The sequence below is a fragment of the Ranitomeya imitator genome, chromosome 6 (genome assembly GCF_032444005.1).
Source record: "Ranitomeya imitator isolate aRanImi1 chromosome 6, aRanImi1.pri, whole genome shotgun sequence".
NCBI classification, from domain to species: domain Eukaryota; kingdom Metazoa; phylum Chordata; class Amphibia; order Anura; family Dendrobatidae; genus Ranitomeya; species Ranitomeya imitator.
This window is the reverse complement of record NC_091287.1, coordinates 90,030,561-90,055,270: the sequence shown is the minus strand read 5'-3', so window position 1 is coordinate 90,055,270 and position 24,710 is coordinate 90,030,561. Positions and strand designations below refer to the sequence as shown.

Below are 24,710 nucleotides of genomic sequence, written 5' to 3'. Positions count from 1 at the left end.
GACAAGAAAAGGATTGTACTAGCTATCCATATAATTAAGATGCTTCATTAGCAGACTGCTCATTTTCCCGAATCCTCCATAAGCAGGCACATTTGACAATGGGGGGCTGCTGTGACCTCTCTCAAGTCTATGACAAGTGCTAATGAGCTTCCGATTTCAGAAATGTTTTTTACACTGCTAAATTGTCCTAAAATTTGGATAGGTCACAAGAATGAAGGGATGTCTGCCACTCCTGGCAAAAGAGGTCTTAAGGTACCGTCACACTTAGCGACGCTGCAGCGATACCGACAACGATCCGGATCGCTGCAGCGTCGCTGTTTGGTCGCTGGAGAGCTGTCACACAGACCGCTCTCCAGCGACCAACGATCCCGAGGTCCCCGGTAACCAGGGTAAACATCGGGTAACTAAGCGCAGGGCCGCGCTTAGTTACCCGCTGTTTACCCTGGTTACCAGCGTAAAAAAACAAACAGTACATACTTACATTCAGCTGTCTGTCCCTTGCCGTCTGGTTCCTGCACTGACTGCTGGCCGCAAAGTGAAAGTGAAAGCACAGCACAGCGGTGAGTCACACAGCGGTGACTCACCGCTGTGGCTGTGCTCTGCTTTCACTACGGCCAGCAGTCAAGGCAGGAACCAGACGGCAAGGGACAGACAGCTGAATGTAAGTATGTACTGTTTGTTTTTTTACGCTGGTAACCAGGGTAAACAGCGGGTTACTAAGCGCGGCCCTGCGCTTAGTTACCCGATGTTTACCCTGGTTACCAGTGAAGACATCGCTGAATCGGTGTCACACACGCCGATTCAGCGATGTCTGCGGGGAGTCCAGCGACGAAATAAAGTTCTGGACTTTCTTCCCCGACCAGCGATCTCCCAGCAGGGGCCTGATCGCTGCTGCCTGTCACACTGGACGATATCGCTAGCGAGGACGCTGCAACGTCACGGATCGCTAGCGATATCGTCTAGTGTGACAGTACCTTTAATTAAGTTGTTTTTACATCTAAATAGCACCGTGGTCCTGAACCATAAAGCATGCCACCTCAGTGCTGTATGAGTCCCATCAAATGTCAAATGATTGCATTTTTTACTGAAATACATGGGTACTTTTTATCTTTAAAAACAGTTCAAACTTTAGCCGAAATGCTTTGGCGTAGTTCCAAAATTATGCAGAAAAGGCACACACTGACAGCTGATAGATCTGGTTCTATGCTTATGACGTGTTGTTGTCTATTTGGTATACCAATAGACATTAATAATAAAGTTCCCAAACAGTTTTCAGGCATAGATAAAATGCATTTTAGGCCTAGGCTGCATCAAAGTTAAAACCTACCATGGCATGTACACAGTGAGTGATCACATCCCTTAGGCCAGTGTTCACATCATATTATGGGAATGTTTGATGCACGCACCAGAGAAGCCTTCAATGCTGAACGTAACCATAGGCCCCAACTTTCACTACAGGCCAAAAAAAGAATGACAAGTTGGCCTTCAACAGGGTCATATATGTGGGTTTAGGGGCTTACTTTATAGAAAAGCATAGTTGACCATGCTTTCCACTGCATAAATAATCATCCCAGAAAATAATGTAGACCACGTGGTATAAGGCTGATGTTATGGAAGCCACAGAGTCATCTATCAGAGCCTTCCTGATGTCCACCTCTTACCGATGAGTCAAACACAACCTGAACATTAAGGTGGCCATGCACTTTAGATCGTTATTGGCCGAAGACTTGTTTCCCTATCAGCTGAGTTCACATGTGTTCTCAATGGTCAGAGGCAATTCGGCAACTCCCCAAAACTTCTGGCAGCAGCTTATACCCTACAGGAAAAAAGGATCAAGCATGCTAAAATCAAACATGGCCAAACCTTCTTTCTCCAAGAATACCTTCCACATTAGATCATTAGAGAGATGACTGGTGCTGACAAAAATCCCCAAGGTTGGTTGACTTTGTGTCATACACATTCCGTTTTTCTCGAATGAATACATTATTGTGGATGGTATTGAGAAGCCTTCAAAGATATAGGATTATTGAGCATGGAACTAGAGGGGCGTATGAGAGCAGAAGTCCAATATTAACATTCTGTAAGATACTTGTACTATTTATATTTCACTACAACATACGACTCCCATATTGTAGTGAGACAAAGTTTGGTTGGATATATCAGCTTTTCTGACTGTATATATGGTAACTAACGTGGTGCAAGTTACTATGTCATATTTAAATGGCTTAAACATCATCAGAAAAAAATATGCTTAAGGGATTAATTATGAGCATAAGTTATATTTAATATGTTGCAGTGATATATGTCTCTTTTTAATCATCCTAGTCTAAGAAAAGTCTCCCAGTGCTGACAAACAAACTTAAAGGAGGGATTCACTTCTAAGCAACCCTCCCTCCAATAAATTATAAGCCTCTCCGACCCATCACTTTTTACCCTGTGTGAAACCAAGAGTTGACTTACTAAATTATCAGAGTTGACAAAAAATAACAAATTAGGAAGGAAGTGAAGATAGGGGCAGGAGGTTCCATGCTGGATTTCTGGAACACAATTATTTGTGAATATCCCTGTAGTATAAATGCAAAATAACATTATCGTAAATTAAAAACTCTTTAGCAAATATTCTCATGGTACAAAAAAAATACTTTGTGAGCCAACATGTTCACTGGAGAAATCACATACAAAGTAATATAAAAGAAGCAACTCCAGCTTGCTAGAAATGATCGTCTTAAACACATGACAAATAAAAAAGAAAAGAATAAAAAAAAAAGAATGATCAGCCACCAGGACCTATTGAAAAAAAAAGTAGAACAAGAACCAAAGTGTAAAAAAAAGTCCACATCATAATTTATAGCTCCTTACACACCATACGTATAAATAAAAACGTACATAACAGAATAAAAATGTTTAGCCAGAACTTTACGTGAACAATGTGCTCCAGTGCGACAGACTAAATCTAAGGTCACTTTGTATTTTAAAGATTTTTTCTGGTGGCAAGGTCTTTTGTCGATATGCCAAATCTCCAGATTATATATATTAAAAATCCAATTTTACCAGAAAATTGGCCCGATTTCTACTTAAGAACAATCATTTCTTTCAATAGAGGTCTTATCGTATGTTATATCTACTCTAGAAAGGAAAGAAAGCTGCATCTAACGGGTAATAGTGTACGACCATGCAGATATTCATATGTGGCATACCAGGAGGTCCGTACAAGTTTAGTGCCAGTTTAGGAGAAAAAAAAAGCAGCTTCTTTGTGTCGTTTTTACAAGGACCAGGAAAAATGTTCAGCTGCCACCTGAACTGATAAGATCTCCAAAAGTCTGATCCAGTTTTTAATCTCTCCCAGTTTACAGCATTTTTAGTTCATGCCACCACTACATGTTTTCTCATTTTTGTTTCTTGTCCTTCTGTGTGTCTTTTTTTGGCTCCGATTTGAACAGTCTCCTTGGGACAACCATGATGCTGCCATCGCTGTTACAGTGCAAGGCATAGTGGTTTGGATTGACAGGTCGGCCCTGCTCGTCTCGTAACCGGTTGAATACATCTCGGTACAGATCATTTAGCTTTTGTTTCATGTGACTCATGGATTTACTACACTGAGCTTGCTCTTTCAGTAGTTTCTCCTTTTGAACTTTAAGCTGATTTACATCGTCTTCCAAATTCAAAATGACATCCAACTTACGCTTACGACAGTTCTGAGCGGCCACCTTGTTCTTACCCCGACGCCGAATATCTCGTATGATAGACACCTGGGTCTCAGTCAGGTAATGCTTGGACAACATACTATTAAACATCTCTACAGGCATACTTACAATTTCCTCCACTGAGAATGGTATTTTTAAGGATTTGGCTCTCCGTTCATCTCGACTGAGACTTTTATCCATTGCATTGACACATGGGCTCCTTATTTTGCTGGATTTCACTGACCAGCTATAATGATGTTCTGGACTAGGCTCCACCTGATCAGGCAACTGATTATATGTATGGTTGTGATGAACATTGTGTAGCGACATCTCACTGTAATAGTCTGAATCATCAATTTGACAAAATTTGTTGATTTCGGAACCACTTCCACCTACTGCTCCCTCTAAACCATCATATGAGGTGGATTCGGAGTCGCTGCTGTAGCCAGCTGCACCTTCTTCCTCCCCAAAGGTTATAGATGAAGTGTCAGATATACTTGCCGATGTTGGGCTATGGCTTGAATTTAAGGAAAGTCCAGAATCTGAGTCTGGTTCTTCAAATAACTGAGAGACTTCTAGAGGATCAAATCCTTCTTCCAGGGCTAAAGACATTAAATTAATTTCATCAAATACATTCTCATCAAGACCAGAAAAAAGATCTTGATTAGTTGAGTTTCTGGAGTTATTGTTAGTAGCTGGAAATAGATTGGTCAGATTTGTGGCACTTAAGGGATCTTCAGGAATAGCACTTGAATTTAAGAGCAGCAAGTTCTCTGATCCCTGGTCCTCATTGGACCTGGCGGTGGGACTTGCAAACATGGCCTCCGGTAGGCTGATATCTTGGCTTATTGTCTCTGTTAGATGTGCACTGAATGGTCCTGAAGTACTGATGGCATTGTTGGTATTAGACATGGACTGAATGTCCTCCAGTGTAATCTACAGAGGTAAAATAAGTATGAAAAGGTCAGCTACACTACACTTATAATTCATCACTATTCCTTCCAACATAAAATATAACTTTCCAAATCTACCAATTTGCAATAGGACATTGATGAAGCAAGGAATAAGTTTGTTAGGAGCACTGCGCCCACTGTCCCTTAACTAGTGATGGGCATCCGGCTCTTTTTGGGGATCTGGCTCACTTGGCTCCACTCATCAAAAAGAGCCGGCTCTTTTGGATCTTAAATGGATCCCTAATAAATATGAGTTCACACTAGGTGAACACATAATTAAGATAACGTTAATGGGGCCAAAACCCTGCCCACTCCTGGCCGAAACCGCACCCACTTGTAGATATCCAATTAAATTGATGAGTGAGCGGGGTTTGGTTTTTCGTTGGGTGGGGCTTTGTCAGCCTAATACTTGAACTTTACACCCAGTGTGAGCCAATAAGAGAATTCAGTTGCTGTCCCCTAGAGAAAGATGTTGGCTGCCATAAAGCAAGTGTAGTATTATACGGAAGCCATTCACATGAAGAGCTCTTTGATCAATGCACAGATGAGTCGGCGACCCTCCAACTCCAACGTTTATTTACTGTATTGGGACATATTCAGGGGCAATCTCCATGAGATAACAAATTAAAAGGGAATCTGTCAGTAGGATCGTTCTTTCTAAGCTGTCCATATGGGCATGTAGGTCAGAGGAAGCTGAATATCATTATACCTTGATATCTGTGATCCAATGTATTATTCTGGAGAAATCTACATTTTTCTTATATATGAATGACCTCTTCCAGGCTCTGGGGAGGTCGCTCTGCTGTAACAATACTGCAGCCCTGTCTGCCTGTGAAATGTTAACTGAGAGGAACCTGCAGATGTGTCAGGTATAATCACACACAGCTCTGCAGTGAGGTCAGGAGAGCGGCCATTACATATCATATGGGTAAGGGTACCGTCACACAGTGAAATTTTGATCGCTACGACGGCACGATTCGTGACGTTCGAGCGATATATCCGTGACGTTCGAGCGATATCGCAATGTCTGACACGCTCCTGCGATCAGGAACCCCGCTGAGAATCGTACGTCGTAGCAGATCGTTTGAAACTTTCTTTCGTCGTCTAGTGTCCCGCTGTGGCGGCATGATCGCATGGTGTAACATATATCGTATACGATGTGTGCATAGTAACCAACGGCTTCTACATCGCACATACGTCATGAAATTATCGCTCCAGCGTTGTACATTGCAAAGTGTGACAGCAGTCTACGACGCTGGAGCGATATTGTTACGACGCTGGAGCGTCACGGATCGTACCGTTGTAGCGATCAAAATTTCACTGTGTGACGGTACCCTAAGTCCCCTTCCTGTAAAATAATCTCTGGAGGCAGAGTTATCTTCCAGGCAGTGTCCCCCATAGCCTGGAAGAGGTCATTTACAAAAAGTGATAAAAGATGATTTATGCACAACAACACCTCTGATATGAAGCATACAAGTTTCCGTCTTTTCAGCAGCCTATAACCTATATGCTCATGTTAATAGTTCAGATTAGATAGGTCAATGTGGTGACAGATGCTCTTTAAGTGTTGGTACCTTGCTGTGCAGTCCTAAGGCATTTGGTAACTTTAGTTCCTATTCATCCTAACCACGCAGACTGATGTGCACTACTGAAATCAATAATTAAAAAAATGAATAAAATAATCTTACATTTAAATCAGGCAAAGAAAGGAAATCTTGCCACAATTCTCCTACTGAGTTCCCAGGTCTGGAGGACGGTTGCACACTTTGTAGAGAATTTTCACTTGTGCCCTATAAGATGCAAAGAATATGATGAATGACATGTTCTGCGATAGTGTGAACAGCATGTAGAGCCATTAGACACAATGTTCTATAAAGTCCCATTACTTGGTAAATACTCTACAACACAACAGCATTAGCTGATAAGAGGTTTCTCATAAACTGATGGTGTATCACTGGGATATGGCATCCCTTAGTCACTCACCTCTTCTGGCCTCAGCGCCGATTTATAACATCCACTTTACCCGGCGGCCAACTCCTCTGATCTGATGAATTTTGGGTTACCATGGTAACCCGGCCCACACCTCCGATGTGACTCTCCTAGCTCAAAATTCATACAGTAATCCCAATCTGCTATCACATGCTGCAATCTCTGCTGAGCCTCAAAAGAAACCAAGTTCTGCAGCAATCTCCACAAACTGTGACTCCAGACAAACTCATCTATGTCAGCGTGCACACTTGGCTCTGCTGCATCAAAGTGCCTGACTGCATACCCAGATCTGCTCTACTAAAGCACCAGAATGTACAGTACAGACCAAAAGTTTGGACACACCTCATTTAAAGATTTTTCTGTATTTTTATGGAATTACATACTTAACAAAAAAGTGTGAAACAACTGAAATTATGTCTTATATTCTAGGTTCTTGAAAGTAGCCACCTTTTGCTTTGATGACTGCTTTGCACACTTTGATTCTTGGCAGTCATAGGGATGGTACTTTAATAAGTTCCATCAACATAAACCTCGTTGCACACTAAGACCATTCCATTATGACAGCATTATTCCCTAATAACCTCTATCTGTAGGATACTGTGCTCTGCTATACTGCAAAAACTGCTCCAAAATGGTCTAAGAAACAAAGAATTCAATTTGTTGACTTGGCCTCTAAACTCCCCAGATCTGTGCCCCAAGGAGCACCTAAGGGATGTGTTAGAAATGCAAACCTCAATCGATGGAGGTTGTTCCTCACACCTTACAGGACTTTTCTGCTCCTAAGAATCTTGTTGCCAGAAGGGTCGGAGCTGTTTTGGTAGCACAACTACGTCCTACACAATATTGGGCATATGGTTTTATGGCCTATCAGTGTACGTGTATGCCCATATATCCAATATGTACAGAACAAATCTATAATTGCACAGTATCTTTTCTCTCTTTTTTAGTGGTACAATAAATTAATTATACAGAATTTATTTATGACAGCTCAGTGTCTGTAAGCAGCAGCCACGGAACGTGATTTACCTCCAATGCGTTTTCAGTTTGCGCCAGCAGTTGAATAAACTCTTCGAAGAACAGAGACGGCTCAGTCGTGTTCCGGTCAATCTGCAAAATTGGAAAGCGTTACCATAACAAAAAATGTCAGCGTGGCCTGGGTGCAGATGGAAATGAAAACTGCTCAGACTATGCTCATTTGTCCAGTATCATTGGTTAGAATGGATCCAGCAGGGTCACGTATGACCCGAAAAGGACGTCGGCCTGATCTTGGGAAACGAGCCAGCTCCTGCCCGTATGCTGAAATGTGCCCGATATGTGAATAAAAGCCTCTGAAGAGGAACGGCTGAGCCATGTGGTTCCTATCTGTCTCACAAGACTAAGTATGATATTGATGATTGTGTATTTATATGCTAACACATCTTGTTTTCGATTTGCTGAAAGTGGAGGACTTAATTCACAGAATATAGGCTGCTGTACAGGGCGCCACTTTTAGAATATGTAAGGTTATTGGGGCCAAATGGATGCTCCCATCACATTCACCAGCCTCATAATGAACATGCTACGTGAACACTGACTTATAATGGTTTTAAGTTCTCTCTAGTTTCTTAAACTTATCTACACATTTTGAATGCGGCAAGTCCACAGACCACTGGGAGACACTTCATACTCGTACCTCTGCTCCTATGTCGTGGCTGTCACTTGCGCCTGTATTGCTGGGGTCACCTTCTTCACTGCTCTGAGCTACCTCCTCGTCCATGTCCGTCTTCCCATTGTCATTGTGAAGGTAGCTATAGCCGTAGGGTTCTTCACTGTATCCCAGTTTATCTTCTTGTTTCTGAAACATTGAGGAAAACATCTCCTTACAATGGCTGTATTTAGGGAGTTACTACAGGATTGATAAAAGTAGACTCTACTTTGTAAGTACCGCTATCATTATCTACAACATTGCCCCACTGTGTTACTTGATGCACCTCCAATTGGCAGACATGGTACAATAACGAAGACCGGCAGTGTCCAATCAGGCAAAGAGAGATGAGCAAGCTATCCCCTATCATATGGATGGGAAAGAATTTATAATTTGGGTAAACCACTTCAAAAGGGTGAAAAACAGCACAGAAAATTTGTGCCAAATTTGTCCCATTGCAGCATATACCGCCAACATGTGTGTTGTGATTAATGGAAAGAGCAGACTAAATCATGTAAGCGGGGCTGCCGCGAGGGATTTGCAATGAAAATTGAGTAATGTCACAAATCCTTTTGCCTGATGCTGGACTTTGTCTCTAATGTTTGCTACATTAGATGTGTCTCCTACATTTTGGTGCTTCTGGTCAATGGGTGAATGAGATGGACTTGTATCACATTTTAGCTGTACAAATTCGTGGGCAAAATCCTCAGATTTTCAGTGCCACGTGGATCTACTGAAATAGTGCAGATTTTAGCTCCATTTTCACCAAGACCTCATGTGAGCAGGACAGGACTTGGGAATGATGCTTATGGCTACAAAAATATACAGTACACAACAAAAGTTTGGACACACCTCATTTAAAGATTTTTCTGTATTTTCATGACTATGAAAATTGTACATTCACACTGAAGGACTCAAAACGATTAATTAACACATGTGGAATTATATTCTTAACAAAAAAGTGTGAAACAACTGAAATTATGTCTTATATTCTAGGTTCTTCAAAGTATCCACCTTGTGCCTTGATGACTGCTTTGCACGCTCTTGGCATTCTCTTGAGCTTCAAGAGGTAGTCACCGGGAATGGTCTTCCAACAATCTTGAAGGAGTTCCCAGAGATGCTTAGCACTTGTTGGCCCTTTTGCCTTCACTCTGCGGTCCAGCTCACCCCAAACCATCTCGATTGGGTTCAGGTCTGGTGACTGGAGGCCAGGTCATCTGGCGTAGCACCCCATCACTCTCCTTCTTGGTCAAATAGCCCTTACACAGCCTGGAGGTATGTTTGGGGTCATTTTTCTGTTGAAAAGTAAATGATGGTACAACTAAACGCAAACCGGATGGAATAGCATGCCGCTGCAAGATGCTGTGGTAGCCATGCTGGTTCAGTATGCCTTCAATTTTGAATAAATCCCCTATAGTGTCACCAGCAAATCACCCCCACACCATCACACCTCCTCCTCCATGCTTCACGGTGGGAACCAGGCATGTAGAGTTCATCCTTTCACCTTTTCTGCGTTGCACAAAGACACTGTGGTTGGAACCAAAGATCTCAAATGTGGACTCATCAGACCAAAGAACAGATTTCCACTGGTCGTCTAATGTCCATTCCTTGTGTTCTTTAGCCCAAACAAGTCTCTTCTGCTTGTTGCCTGTCCTTAGCAATGGTTTCCTAGCAGCTATTTTATCATGAAGGCCTGCTGCACAAAGTCTCCTCTTAACAGTTGTTGTAGAGATGTGTCTGCTGCTAGAACTCTGTGTGGCATTGACCTGGTCTCTAATCTGAGCTGCTGTTAACCTGCGATTTCTGATGCTGGTGACTCGTATAAACTTATCCTCAGAAGCAGAGGTGACTCTTGGTCTTCCTTTCCTGGGGCGATAAACCTACAGAGAGGGCAAACAAATTAATATAAATGCTCCACCATAATATAATATAAGAGAACCGAGAAAACAATGGACACAAGAGCTCAAAGTAACAAAATAAACAACTTTATTAAGAACAAATAAAAACTAACAACAATAAATATATGCAAAATACCATATGTAAGACACAAAAGATGCAATAGATAAAAATAGAGGCGAACCTAGTACCACGCACTGATATAAAAGTACACTCAAGGGCAAGTCATTAGTAGCTATAAGGTCAGAAGGCCATACAAATGTAATCAAGATGACAAAATAGTAAAGAATAGTAGGCTAAAAGACCTAAAAATAAGTAAACGTGACAGCTACATAAGCAGTGATAAATGACAAAGCTCCAAATTACTAGCCAGGCAGCAGGAGGAACATGCATATGCATAGACTACTATATGGGAAGATCCCCTGAAAGCACAGTGCACAAAAGTAAATCCCACAAGGTATAAAAGTCTATATGATCCAACAAGTTTGGCGTATGAGTCTATAAACTCCTAAAGTAATACTCTATCAGGTACCACATGTAATCCTGGGAAGTCCCATGCAAAAGGAGAAGACTAAGCCAGTGTGGGGTTAAGGCATATACCAACCTGCTGCTATCATGCGTGGAAGAGGGAGCCCCGACGCGCGTTTCGCAATAGTTGCTTCCTCGGGGAACTTTAGGAGTTTATAGACTCATACGCCAAACTTGGATCATATAGACTTTTATACCTTGTGGGATTTACTTTTGTGCACTGTGCTTTCAGGGGATCTTCCCATATAGTAGTCTATGCATATGCATGTTCCTCCTGCTGCCTGGCTAGTAATTTGGAGCTTTGTCATTTATCACTGCTTATGTAGCTGTCACGTTTACTTATTTTTAGGTCTTTTAGCCTACTATTCTTTACTATTTTGTCATCTTGATTACATTTGTATGGCCTTCTGACCTTATAGCTACTAATGACTTGCCCTTGAGTGTACTTTTATATCAGTGCGTGGTACTAGGTTCGCCTCTATTTTTATCTATTGCATCTTTTGTGTCTTACATATGGTATTTTGCATATATTTATTGTTAGTTTTTATTTGTTCTTAATAAAGTTGTTTATTTTGTTACTTTGAGCTCTTGTGTCCATTGTTTTCTCGGTTCTCTTTCCTGGGGCGGTCCGCATGTGAGCCAGTTTCTTTGTAGCGCTTGATGATTTTTGCCACTGCACTTGGGGACACTTTCAAAGTTTTCCCAATTTTTCGGACTGACTGAACTTCATTTCTTATGATGGCCACTTGTTTTTCTTAACTGCTTTTTTCTTGCCATAATACAAATTCTAACAGCCTATTCAGTAGGACTATCAGATGTGTATCCACTAGACTTCTGCCCAACACAACTGATGGCCCCAACCCCATTTATAAGGTGAGAAATCCCACTTATTAAACCTGACAGGGCACACCTGTGAAGTGAAAACCATTCCCGGTGACTACCTCTTGAAGCTCATCAAGAGAATGCCAAGAATGTGCGAAGCAGTCATCAGAGCAAAAGGTGGCTACTTTGAAGAACCTAGAATAGACGACATAATTTCAGTTGTTTCACACTTTTTTGTTAAGTATATAATTCCACATGTGTTAATTCATAGTTTTGATGCCTTCAATGTGAATGTACAATTTTCATAGTCATGAAAATACAGAAAAATCTTTAAATGAGAAAGTGTGTCCAAACTTTTGGTCTGTACAGTATATGTGATAGTAAACTGGATACAATTAGGTAACAGCTTAGTAAAAATATATCCAAATATAATAGTAATATAACAAGACTACGTACGTAACGTGATTATATAACGAGTATTCAGGTTTAAAGGATAAAGAGAAAATCTGAGTCCGTAAATGATAGGGCAGGAAAATGCTCCTTCTGGGTGTCCAGATAATGTTCTCCTCAGACCCATCCTCACTGAGTACAACCACATGAAATATCACCTTATGGATTTCATTTTGTAAACTGCACAAGGATATCTTTTGAAATTACCGTAATGTGTAGTCAGGAAACTAAAGACTCTGCTTCTGAAGACACTGTGGCTAAAGGTACCTTCACACTAAACAACTTCACAACGATATCACTAGCGATCCGTGACGTTGCAGCGTCCTGGCTAGCGATATCGTTGTGTTTGACACGCAGGATCCTGCTGTGATGTCGTTGGTCGGAGCTAGAAGGCCAGAACTTTCTTTCGTCGCTGGACTCCCTGCAGACATCGCTGAATCGGCGTGTGTGACACCGATTCAGCGATGTCTTCACTGGTAACCAGGGTAAACATCGGGTTACTAAGCGCAGGGCCGCGCTTAGTAACCCGATTTTTACTCTCGTTACTATCGTAAAAGTAAAAAAAACAAACACTACATACTTACCTTCAGCTGTCTGTCCCCGGCACTCTGCTTCTCTGCACTCCTCCTGCATCCTGTGTCAGCGCTCTGCTTTCCGGCTGCTGTGCTCACAGTCAGTGCAGGAGGAGTGCAGAGAAGCAGAGCGCCGGGGACAGACAGCTGAAGGTAAGTATGTAGTGTTTGTTTTTTTTACTTTTACCATGGTAAACATCGGGTTACTAAGCACGGCCCTGCGCTTAGTAACCAGATGTTTACCCTGGTTACCGGGGACCTCGGCATCGTTGGTCGCTGGAGAGCTGTCTGTGTGACAGCTCTCCAGCGACCAAACAGCGACGCTGCAGCGATCGACATCGTTGTCGGTATCGCTGCAGCGTCGCTTAGAACTTTATTTGGTCGCTGGCTCTCCCGCTGACATCGCTGAATCGGTGTGTGTGACGCCGATTCAGCGATGTCTTCGCTGGTAACCAGGGTAAACATCGGGTTACTAAGCGCAGCCCTGCGCTTAGTAACCCGATGTTTACTCTGGTTACCGGCATCGTTGGTCGCTGGAGAGCTGTCTGTGTGACAGCTCTCCAGCGACCAAACAGCGACGCTGCAGCGATCCGGATCGTTGTCTGGATCGCTACAGCGTCGTTTAGTGTGAAGGTACCTTTAGTGTGAAGGTACCTTAAGAGCCCCCATGCACCTTAGACTAAAGTCGGCTGTACTTGCAGATCTTATCGGTTCGGCTAATGGTCTACTGGGTATGGGGGCACCGGCTGAGGATGGTTGAGACTGATGTCGATCACATATGTCCGATTTAGAAATGCCGATCACATTTTTCTCCCCGAGATAAGCTACCAGCCGACTAGTGAGTTATCGCCTTTTTCATAGGGAACACAGAAGCACTCGACTGGGAGTGTTGGATGGGATGAAAGTCGGTTGAAGCATTAATGTTCAGCCAAGAGCCATCTAATGTTTATTGCCGGCATATAGGTCCCTGAGTCTTTCATTAATCGTGGGCATGGAGGGCACTGTGGTGTGCCATTACGCATACCAGTGCTACTTTGTACCAGTGTAGAATCAGTCATTTTCACTACTGTGATGTCCTATACGCAACCAGAAAGTCATCTAAGTGACATTTCGCCAGAATTCTAGTTTAAAACTGATTGAAATGTTATGAATTTATTATTTATTTTTGGATCTCAATGTTGAACAAAAGTTTTACAATTTTTGGTGTTTTTATAACCTTCTCTGCCAGCTTTACTAACTTTTTGAAAAGTAGGCAAAACATGGGGCCGAGGTCGTCCGACAAATTCATAATAATTTACAACGGAAATTTAAGCCAGACTCTGCCTGATGTACATTTCTGGCAGTGGCACACAACAGATGAAAGATGCACTAAGTTCATTAATGAGGCATATTCCTAATAATGAATTTGGCACAACTTACTATGTTGCTTACTTCATTAAGACTGGTATACACAATGCTGATCGTAATGAATCCGGGCCTTTATCTGCGTTCTTTGATACAGCAGGTGTTAAAAATCTTGGTCAACGTTCTTTAAAAAAAATTCCCCGAGTACTGTGATTGGGTTGACTTATTTAGCTAATGCAATGAATTGGTCAACTATGGTGTGTAACAAGAGGTGGAAATGTGGGGTGGTCATCCCGAAAAGCCGAATCTTCAACAGATGGATCCCCTCCCCCCCCCCCCAGCTTATAGGATTTAACATTTGTTCTTTTTTTCCATCAGCTATCATCTACTGTACTGTCCTTCTCTATCTGTTCTCCTGCCAAACACAACCTACCAATTACCTAAGCTACAATACATGCAGTGACAAACACAAAGTGATGAGGCGCACAGCAGGGTTTAGAATATATTTTTGGAATAATAAATTACATTTATTACACATCCATTGCTGTCAGTTTGGTCGTGATCTGGTTTTCCATTTGTCCATATTTTAGATTTTTTTCTTCTCCATTATACATTTTTAAAGAGGATTGAAAGTGACACTATCCATTGTTATCCTTTATAACAATGACTATCGTGTAAAAATCTAAATAAAAAGAAACTAACGAGCATGTTCTAACACTATGGTTTCCAGTACATAAATGGGCACTCTTATGACGCCAATATGCCCTAATGAATCATATGGAATGAGTTTACTAAGTTGAAATAACCTTTTAGAAAGTTATAATATTAAACCCCCAAAAATGCTGATAATGATGGCAAATTCCCCAAACAGAACTCTTGTTTTGGGAAATACAAGGACTAGACCTGAAAATGTGTTCCAATACTTTAGTGGAAAGACATGAGAGATCATGAAAGTAGAGGATCACAAGACTCTCTGCTTAGGTATTACAGGTAACTTAATCTTTAGGGGGAGGGTGAAAATTTGCACATCACAAACCCCCATGATTAGCCCACAGCAGATGTTAAGTTGCCTTCTAAGCCTATTGTTCTTAAGTGTTCTGCAGCAGCTGCTCCCATGTCAGTAGACAGCTGTCCCTCCAGCCAGGCTTCCTGTCCTTACTGGGGAGGGGAAGGTTTGTTAAAAGAGTCTACAAAAAAAAGTTTGTAGCTCATAAAAGAAAGAAAGGCAGGACAGACATTCACCGATCCAGAGAGGTTACTTTTCAGTTACCTATACAGGAGAACCAGATGTAGGCAGAACCTGTAGGAATAATGATAATAGGACTCAATGTGAACTGGAATAGGCATACAGACTATGGATACAAGTTCTATAATTGTTGGCTAAATGATGGTTCGGCAGCTACCTCTCCTGTACCTCCCATACACGATAGCACTTGTTCTGCCGAGCACTTTTGTGTTCTCTACGAGTCACTGCTAGGCATCTCTACCAGCGGCCTTTCTCTTGGAGAACAAAACAATTGGCAGTCCGAACTTAGACCATCTGTCGGGGAGTGTCCCCCATACACAGTAAACTATCTTTCTTCTGATGTTAGTCTATTGCAGTATTTCCCAAACTCCAGTCCTCACGGACCCACGGGTCATGTTTTCAGGATTTCCTTAGCATTGCTCAAGTAGTGGAAGTATCATCACGGCATCAGGAATTGTCCTACCTGTGCAACACTATGGAAATCCTGAAAACATGACTGGTGGGGTCCGTGAGGACTGGAGTTTGGGAAACACTGGTCTATTGCATATGGAGACCTTAAAGCTGGTCATACCCATGTGACAGATGTCAGAAAACAAATATCTCTTCTGACTCCCCCATAATCGGCCAAGCATGGAGTTTTCTATAGGGCAAGGGGAAAAAGTTGTTGCCAAACTCCCCTGACCGTGTTGTATCTTCTCTGAAAACAAAAGCATCTGCAATTTGACTAGTGTTAAAGAACCCTAAGCGCCCCTATACCTTTTATCTAAAAGTATGATTGGGGGTCCTCATGTCTCTTCTCCTGACAGATATTGTCAGGAAAGTTAAAGGGAACCTGTCAGCTGATTCATGCTGCCCAAACCGCAGGCAGCATGAAAAAGCCTGACTGCATATTTTCAACCTAGTATATTTTTCTCTGAAACACTCTGGCATTTCAGAGAAGGTATACTGTAAAAAATCCTTCAGGGCAAGATAGACAGAGACCTGGCTAGTCCTGGCTCTGCCCCCGGCGGGCTCTTCCCAGTCCCGCGCTTGATGATTGACAGGTCTCTTGCACAGCGAGGTATCCTTCCATCATCTCTTGTAGCGCTGAGTAGATCTGCTCGACGGCATAATTTAGTAGTCTCCGGCCATGATCCTGGTACAGTGTATTTTCTCTAAAATGCCCCTGCGTTACGCATTTCAGAGAAAATATACCTGGTAGCAATCGGGCACCCAGGCTCCGATTCATGTTGCCTTCGGTTTGGGCTACATGAATCAGGTGACAGTTCCCTTTAACTTTCCTGACACTATTAGAAGAGTCATGAGACCCCCATACACATCATACTTTTAGATGAAGTGTATAGGGGCGTTTAGGGTTTTTTTTAACACTAACCGTTAAATTGCAGGCAATGGATGTTGATCACCGATATAGGAAGTCAATTGGCGCTCGTTTCATTTACTCGCAACAATATTTGGAGTGTGGTTAGTACAAGCCATTCTTCGTGTGATCATATGCCCCCACAAACACATTATATTATTAACGGTGTTACATCCAGAGTTTAGATTAGGAGAAGAGCTGCTGACAAAGGTGGTTTCCAGTACTATGATGTTGATGGTCTTTCATAAACGTCATCAATATTTTAGTGATGGAAAACCCCTGTAAACCTATGGAAAGACAGATAATAGTTGTGTACACGGTAATGCACAGTACTGAGGTGGGATGGCGACGAGACCTTACTCAGGTAGAATACTCGTGTATTATTGATCTACCATCATGCATGCCACAACTGGGAGTGGATGAAAGAAGCTGGAGCCAAACTGATGTTCCCCTACCTTATACTGCGTCATATTGGTTTTAATTCGACAGGATCATATTTAGGCCACATTCATACCTCTGCATTTTAATGACGATGCAAGCACCGGCCACGGGTCTCCTGACCTAGACTCAACAGTATGAGGTTGTCAAATTCGGGTCAGCGCATCCGTGCAAAGGAACGTAAAACACACGTGTGATTCCAACCTAAGGATACGCATATGAAGAGTCTTTAAGACGCTGGTTGGACCACGTAAGTTTTCCTTGGCGAAGCTGCTTCAGAAAAGAGCTGGCGGTATTTTACCTGAAGTGGCTTCAACTATAAGGATTCCAAACAAAGCCTCCTGAAGAATTAACACGTCACTTCTTCTAACCTCTTCGTGGTTTCCGAACCCCAAAGTGGTTAAAAGAAGTTACAAAAGAATGAATATCTGCACAGCAATGTTGTTTTTACATTTTTGTGCTTTGTGTTCTTTATTTGTGGGTGGTATCCAGGTGGAATCTGCCTAAATTATATTCCACCAGGGATAGCTGTGGCAGAAGGTCTACTCAAATCGTTAGTGAACACAGTAATATTACATGGCGGGTCAATGCCTGAGGTGAAATCCTAGCATGAACTGTAGTTTACTAATATACTAAAATATTAAGGTGGATAACGGCCCAGGAACATTGTGTGCCCAATAGTTCAGGCAATAGGTAAAAACCTGTTCTGATATACAGTACATACACATCTGAGAAGGGAGGCACAAAATAACAAATCTGACCTTAGGTAACCATAGGAAATTATGAAGCAACTACATGGCTAATTACAATGCAGTACAGTCATAATAGAGAAAAACATGACTGCATTTAATAATTAGGAACTCCTTACCATAAATTACACAGTAATATAATGGGAGCAAACCATCATCAGAGGGTATGATTATTATGACCTCAAAAGGTCCTGGATTTTTTGGGACATTTAGTTATTCCAGGTTGCAAAAATTCTAAGAAAACGCTAAGGCTATGTGCACACGTTCAGGATTTCTTGCAGAATTTTCCTGAGCAAAACCGGACATTTTCTGCAAGAAATCCGCATGCGTTCTTTTTTCGCGTTTTTTGTGCGTTTTTTCCCGGAGCTTCCCAATGCATTAAATAGCGGGAAAAACGCGAATAATCTGCAAAATTAATGAACATGCTGCATTTTTTACCACGATGCGTTTTTTTAGAGGAAAAAAACGCATCATGTGCGCAAAAATTGCAGAATGCATTCTAAATGATGGGATGCATAATGTGTTTATGCGTTTTTATAGCGAAAAAACGCAAAAAAAAACGCAACGTGTGCACACGGCCTAAAATTAGCCAATAAAGCACGGTAACTTGTGATCTTCGTGTAACTTCGGTTCTTCTAAATGTGACAATCACAAGAAGTGAAAATTATTTAAGGTCTTGCTGCTTACAACTACGAGTAAAGCACGGAAGTTGCACAATTGTAGAAACCTGAATGACCAAAAGTCTCCTTAACTAGGGCTGAGCTGCTGTACAAGGCCCAGTGAAATGGACAATGAGGTCTTGAGTGATTTGGAGAAGCTGCTTTGTTCTGAAGATCACTTTGTGTTCTGAGGGATGGACCACCACAGATCACCATAAAAAGCCTATTCTAATGGATACAGAGATGGTATTACCATTAGAATACTCACAAATGCATGTAATAAAGGGTACATACATGCTAGCCACCTTAGGGAGAGACCCAAGTTGGGCTAAATGTAGCGGGACGAAAGAGACCGAAAAGCCCTCTACTTAAAGGAACTTTCCGTTTCAGGAAAGCATCCACTATGTAATAAAGGGATCAGTGCTATCCTGTCTGGCAGACTATGCTATAGTATGGGCTTCATTCAGGCATCCGTGAATTAAGTACGGTACATGTTCTATCCGTGTTTTCCATTGATAAAACATAAACTGTTTTTGTTTTTTTTTAGACGAGAAAAATCACTGCTGTCTGCATGAGACCTTACACTATTTGTATTGGGCTAGAGGAGTCACGACTGAAGTACCTACCGTAGTCACAGCCGCTATGCAGCTGACAGAGCTCCACAACTGAGCACAACCAGCCGCCGCCGGGAACAGCTGAGGACCTACTTGCCAGGATAAATACCAGTCAATATCTCACTACACCTGCATATTAAATCATCAACACAAGTCAATACTTTGAGGTATTCCAATGTCCAAGATCCTATTCCAATATGTAGTAGGTATAATAATATTAGCAAATACCTCCAATTAGAAATGTAGTACAGTTTTTCTGATTTGCTGCCTCTTTTGTCATGTATAGACATTGCAGGACCAGTTGGCGCAGATTAAAAGCATTGATTTGAAGAGAGATGCCACTATGCATGCGCCGCCGGAGCCATTTTATTGGGAGAAAAAAATGGCTCCAGCAAAGTGGTGCTGGCGCAGTAGCATCTTATAGCTTAATCGATAGATGCTAATGAGTATGCGTCACCGCCATTTTGTTGGGAGCAAAATTTAAAAAAAGAAATGGAAAAATGGCTCCAGCAAAATGGCGGTAACACATGTATAAAATAGCATCTATTGGTAAGCGGGTTGATCTCCTCTGGACACTCTCGACATACAGTTAGATCCATATATATTTGGACAAAGGCAACATTTTTCTAATTTTGGTTATAGACATTACCACAATGAATTTTAAACAAAACAATTCAGATGCAGTTGAAGTTCAGACTTTCAGCTTTCATTTGAGGGTATCCACATTAAAATTGGATGAAGGGTTTAGGAGTTTCAGCTCCTTAACATGTGCCACCTTATTTTTAGAGGGACCAAAAGTAATTGGACAGATTAAATAATTTAAACAAAATATTCATTTCTAGTACTTGGTTGAAAACCCTTTGTTGGCAATGACTGCCTGAAGTCTTGAACTCATGGACATCACCAGACGCTGTTTCCTCCTTTTTGATGCTCTGCCAGGCCTTTACTGCGGTGGTTTTCAGTTGCTGTTTGTTTGTGGGCCTTTCTGTCTGAAGATTAGTCTTTAACAAGTGAAATGCATGCTCAATTGGGTTGAGATCAGGTGACTGACTTGGCCATTCAAGAATATTCCACTTCTTTGCTTTAATAAACTCCTGGGTTGCTTTGGCTTTATGTTTTGGGTCATTGTCCATCTGTAGTATGAAACGACGACCAATCAGTTTGGCTGCATTTGGCTGGATCTGAACACACAGTATGGCTCTGAATACCTCAGAATTCATTCAGCTGCTTCTGTCCTGTGTCACATCATCAATAATCACTAGTGACCCAGTGCCACTGGCAGCCATGCATGCCAAAGCCATCACACTGCCTCCACATTGTTTTACAGATGATGTGCTATGCTTTGGATCATGAGCTGTACCACGCCTTCGCCATACTTATCTCTTTCCATCATTCTGGTAGAGGTTGATCTTGGTTTCATCTGTCCAAAGAATGTTCTTCCAGAACTGTGCTGGCTTTTTTAGATGTTTTTTTTAGCAAAGTCCAGTCTAGCCATTTTATTCTTGATGCTTATGAGTGGCTTGCACCGTGCAGTGAACCCTCTGTATTTACTTTCATGCAGTCTTCTCTTTATGGTAGATTTGGATATTGATACGCCGACCTCCTGGAGAGTGTTGTTCACTTGGTTGGCTGTTGTGAAGGGGTTTCTCTTCACCATGGAGATTATTCTGCGATCATCCACCACTGTTGTCTTCCGTGGGCGCCCAGGTCTTTTTGCATTGATGAGTTCACCAGTGCTTTCTTTCTCAGGATGTACCAAACTGTAGATTTTGCCACTCCTAATATTGAAGCAATTTCTTGGATGGGTTTTTTCTGTTTTCGCAGCTTAAGGATGGCTTGTTTCACCTGCATGGAGAGCTCCTTTGACCGCATGTTTACTTCACAGCAGACCTTCCAAATACAAGCACCATACCTCTAATCAACTCCAGGCCTTTTATCTCCTTAATTGAGAATGACATAACCAGGGATTGCCCACACGTGTCCATGAAATAGCCTTGGAGACAATTGTCCAATTACTTTTGGTCTCTTTAAAAACAGGGTTTCACATGTTAAGGAGCTGAAACTCTTAAACCCTTCATCCAATTTTAATTTGGATACCCTCAAATGAAAGCTGAAAGTCTGAACTCCAACTGCATCTGAATTGTTTTGTTTAAAATTTATTGTGGTAATGTCTATAACCAAAATTAGAAAAATGTTGTCTCTGTCCAAATATATATGGACCTAACTGTAGGTACACCTTCATGGTTCGCCTTCATGGTGAGACATTTTTCTATATACACTATGGGAAGATCCGAGCTGGAAACATCATGAGGAGTACGGATATTTTAATTTGCCAGGACAGAATAGTTAAAAAAAAAATACATCCCTTTCAGGTATAAAGTAAATGTCAGAAGAGATTTGTCTCGGCTTGTATCTTCCTTGCAGAAAGACAGGAGGGAAAACTGACAATAATTTATTCGGTTATTTCCAAAGTTAGTAATCCTATAGCTGTATATACACTAAATGGGACCATACATGGGACTACAGACAAGGAGAAGGACTTGGTATTCTGGTTACAAGTAAGCTGTGGAGCCGTACTCAATGTCAAGCAGCAGTTGCAAAGCAATCAAGATTTTAGGGTGTATAAAAAGAGAGAGAAAATCCGGTGATCCCAATATATTGTTACCCCTCTATAAATCACCGGTGAGGCCACATCTAGAATATGGGACCCAGTTTTAGGCTCCACATTATAAAAAGGATATTCAGAAGATAGTCAGTTCAAAGGCAGGCAACTAGATTACTACAAGGGATGGAGGCCTCTCATATGATGAGAGGTTGGAAAAGTTGGGCTTGTTTTACTTAGAAAATAGACGTCTCAGAGATCTTTTTGACAGTGAGGGTCATCAATGAGTGGAACAGGCTGTCACAAGAGGTGGTGAGTTCTCCTTCAATGGAAGTCTTCAAAGAGAGTCTAGACAGAGTTCTGTCTGAGATGGTTTAGTGACTCCTGCATTGAGCAGGGGGTTCAACTCGATGACCCTAGTGGTTCCTCCCAACTCTAACATTCTATGATCTCATTTATATGTATAAATACCTGTGTGGCCAATACAAAAAACTGGCATTTATTCCTTCCATAGACCATACTGAGGACCAGGAGGCACTCATTAAAGGTGGAAAAAAGGAGATTCCGGCAGCTAAATAGGAAAGGGTTCTTTACAGTTAAGAGCAGTCAGAATGTGGAATGCTGAACCACAAGAAGTAGTAATGGCAGACACTATAACAGCTTTTAAAAAAAGGGCTGGGTGATTTCCTCAGTACATTGTGGGTTAGAGATAATTTAGTGACAAAAAAATACATAATTGAGGAGAAAGGTTGAACTTGATGGAACCGGTGTCTTTTTTTTCAACCAATGCAACTATGTATCAAGATCCTCTGCTGGCAGCTTCCTTTTGCAGTCCCTGAATAATGACATCCCAGAAGTGTTGGATGGGGGTACGTGGCACTCATATTCAATACTGAATAAATTGAAATGTTTGAAAATGTTTCCATTTTCCTATCATTTGCATGTCTATTAATTTTGTGATTTCTATAATTCTACAACTTTTCATTCTTGGTGTTGTGATTTCAATACTGAGTAGTGTATGTTCAAGGGGAGATATATATAGTGTAAGATTATGCTACCTGAGTGTGTTGGGGGACACTCGCTTGGCACAAGATTCAAGCACTCAGGCACGGTACCTCACATGAGTCTGGTTTATTAAACTGCATAAACCATATGATGTACAGTCCATTGCAATACAGCCACGAAACATTAAAGGACATCAGACAGTTCATGTAGCAGATAGGCTTCTCTGCTGTATATTATAATCCCGTTGTCCGGGGTTACCTCTCAGGAGTTCCACTCCTCACACTGACTTCACGTCAGTCCCAGGTCCTCAACACAGACCGTCCAGGTCTCCAGGTGCTTCCAGGACGACTCCACTCCCAGGAGCCTCCAACACCGACCGTCCAGGTCTACGGTCTCCAGGTGCTTCCAGGACGACTCCACTCCCAGGAGCCTCCAACACCGACCGTCCAGGTCTACGGTCTCCAGGTGCTTCCAGGACGACTCCACTCCCAGGAGCCTCCAACACCGACCGTCCAGGTCTACGGTCTCCAGGTGCTTCCAGGACGACTCCACTCCCAGGAGCCTCCAACACCGACCGTCCAGGTCTACGGTCTCCAGGTGCTTCCAGGACAACTCCACTCCCAGGAGCCTCCAACACCGACCGTCAAGGACCTTGCACAGGAACCTCACAGGTACCATTCAGATCCAAACACAGGAACCATGTGACCCACACCCTGGTCACATTACATACCTGTAACCACTCCCCTGGGTGGGAATGTGGGTGTGTGTGTGTGGCTAGTCTGACCCTCCCATCTCTCATGACTAGCCCTGCCAATCTCCCATTAGAACTTACACATTTACATGTGGGACTACAGGTCCCAGACCACAACATAACTTTAGACTGACAGCGCAGTGTCCTCCTCTGCGACACACATACCGGCCATCTACAATTCTGCCGGACTTTGTCTTGTCACAACTATGCCTCCAAGTGCATCTTGAAGTGCACATGCAGCGCCCCCTGGCTGTAACATTGGTCACTGCACCACAATAGATATAAAGAGAGTGATATTGATTCCAGTATACAGTCGCTATCCTTTGAGGAAAACAGACTGCTGCTTTCTTTTCTGTTCCTTCCGGACCATAGAACCAGCATCTAATGGCCTCTGATGAGAATTCCCCTCTACATCATAGTGCGCCAGTAGCACAGACCAGACCATGCCCAGTAGGGTAACACCTCATGCATCTATATAGAAGATGGGACCGGATGGAGGCACAGATAGCTGGTGCCAGGCTTAGTAGGCTCTTGGACATGCTCCTCTCGCATTGCCACATACATCTTACTATTCTGATTCATGACGAATGGCAGGATGTAAAGTAAGGGAGGTTGTGATGACCAGATCCCAAACCGCTCCTGCTATATCCCGCTGTGTTCCCCTATGTGTAGGAAATAAAACTCATTTATACCTGAGAATAAGCGAGAACTGCACCTCACCTCATCCTCTATAGCGTGAGAAAAGCTGCAATACAGGGAGCTGTACCGGAATAATGGTGACCTATATTATCATCTGGATAGAAATAGCAGCAAATGGATCACACGTCTCCGAACAAATATGATAAAAGATACTCAAAATGATATAAAGCTCTGTTCACGTCATAAAGAGGTTCTGCAGCAACTGCATGTTATCTTAAGGGCCCATGCAGACGAGCCAACCGCAGCCTTTAAACAACCCTACAAACGGCTATATACAAGCCAAACGAGGTTGTAGCCTGAACTCTATGCGCACAGGGCGATCGTTAACATGATCGTTCTGTGTGCATAGATTATCATTATTGTTGACAGCACATGGCCTGTATACACAGGGCGATAGTTTGCCAAGAAGGATGATTTTAATGTCAGCAAGAACGCTGTCGAGCTAAGGTTTTTCTCCTTCATCAAGTGATTGTGGGCATGTTCACCGGAGCGCTTTTTCCTGATTATCAGCTCGTCTAGATGAGCCTTATCTGCTGCAGAACCATAGGATGTAGCCCAGCAGCTGCAGAACCTCTCAGAGAAAAGAAATCAGGCACAGATTAACATTTTGTTGCATATATGGCACAGAAATGTTATCCAAAAATGTAACCAGAGCCGCTTATTTCCGCA

The 24,710-nt window shown here is 42.3% G+C and overlaps 1 protein-coding gene across 2 annotated transcripts in view; it reads right to left on the bottom strand.

Annotated features, from left to right (window-relative positions):
- Positions 1–2,259: 2,259 nt before the first annotated feature.
- NFE2L3 (NFE2 like bZIP transcription factor 3) overlaps positions 2,260–24,710 on the bottom strand; it is a 36,844-nt gene continuing 14,393 nt past the window's right edge. For both annotated transcript variants that reach the window (XM_069729880.1, XM_069729881.1), the window contains exons 2-5: positions 8,298–8,459; positions 7,652–7,732; positions 6,325–6,426; positions 2,260–4,619 (exon numbers count right to left, since the gene is read on the bottom strand). In XM_069729880.1, coding sequence (XP_069585981.1) covers positions 3,387–4,619; positions 6,325–6,426; positions 7,652–7,732; positions 8,298–8,459 — 1,578 coding nt within the window. In that variant the 3' untranslated portion in view covers positions 2,260–3,386. The remainder of the gene's footprint in view (positions 4,620–6,324; positions 6,427–7,651; positions 7,733–8,297; positions 8,460–24,710) is intronic.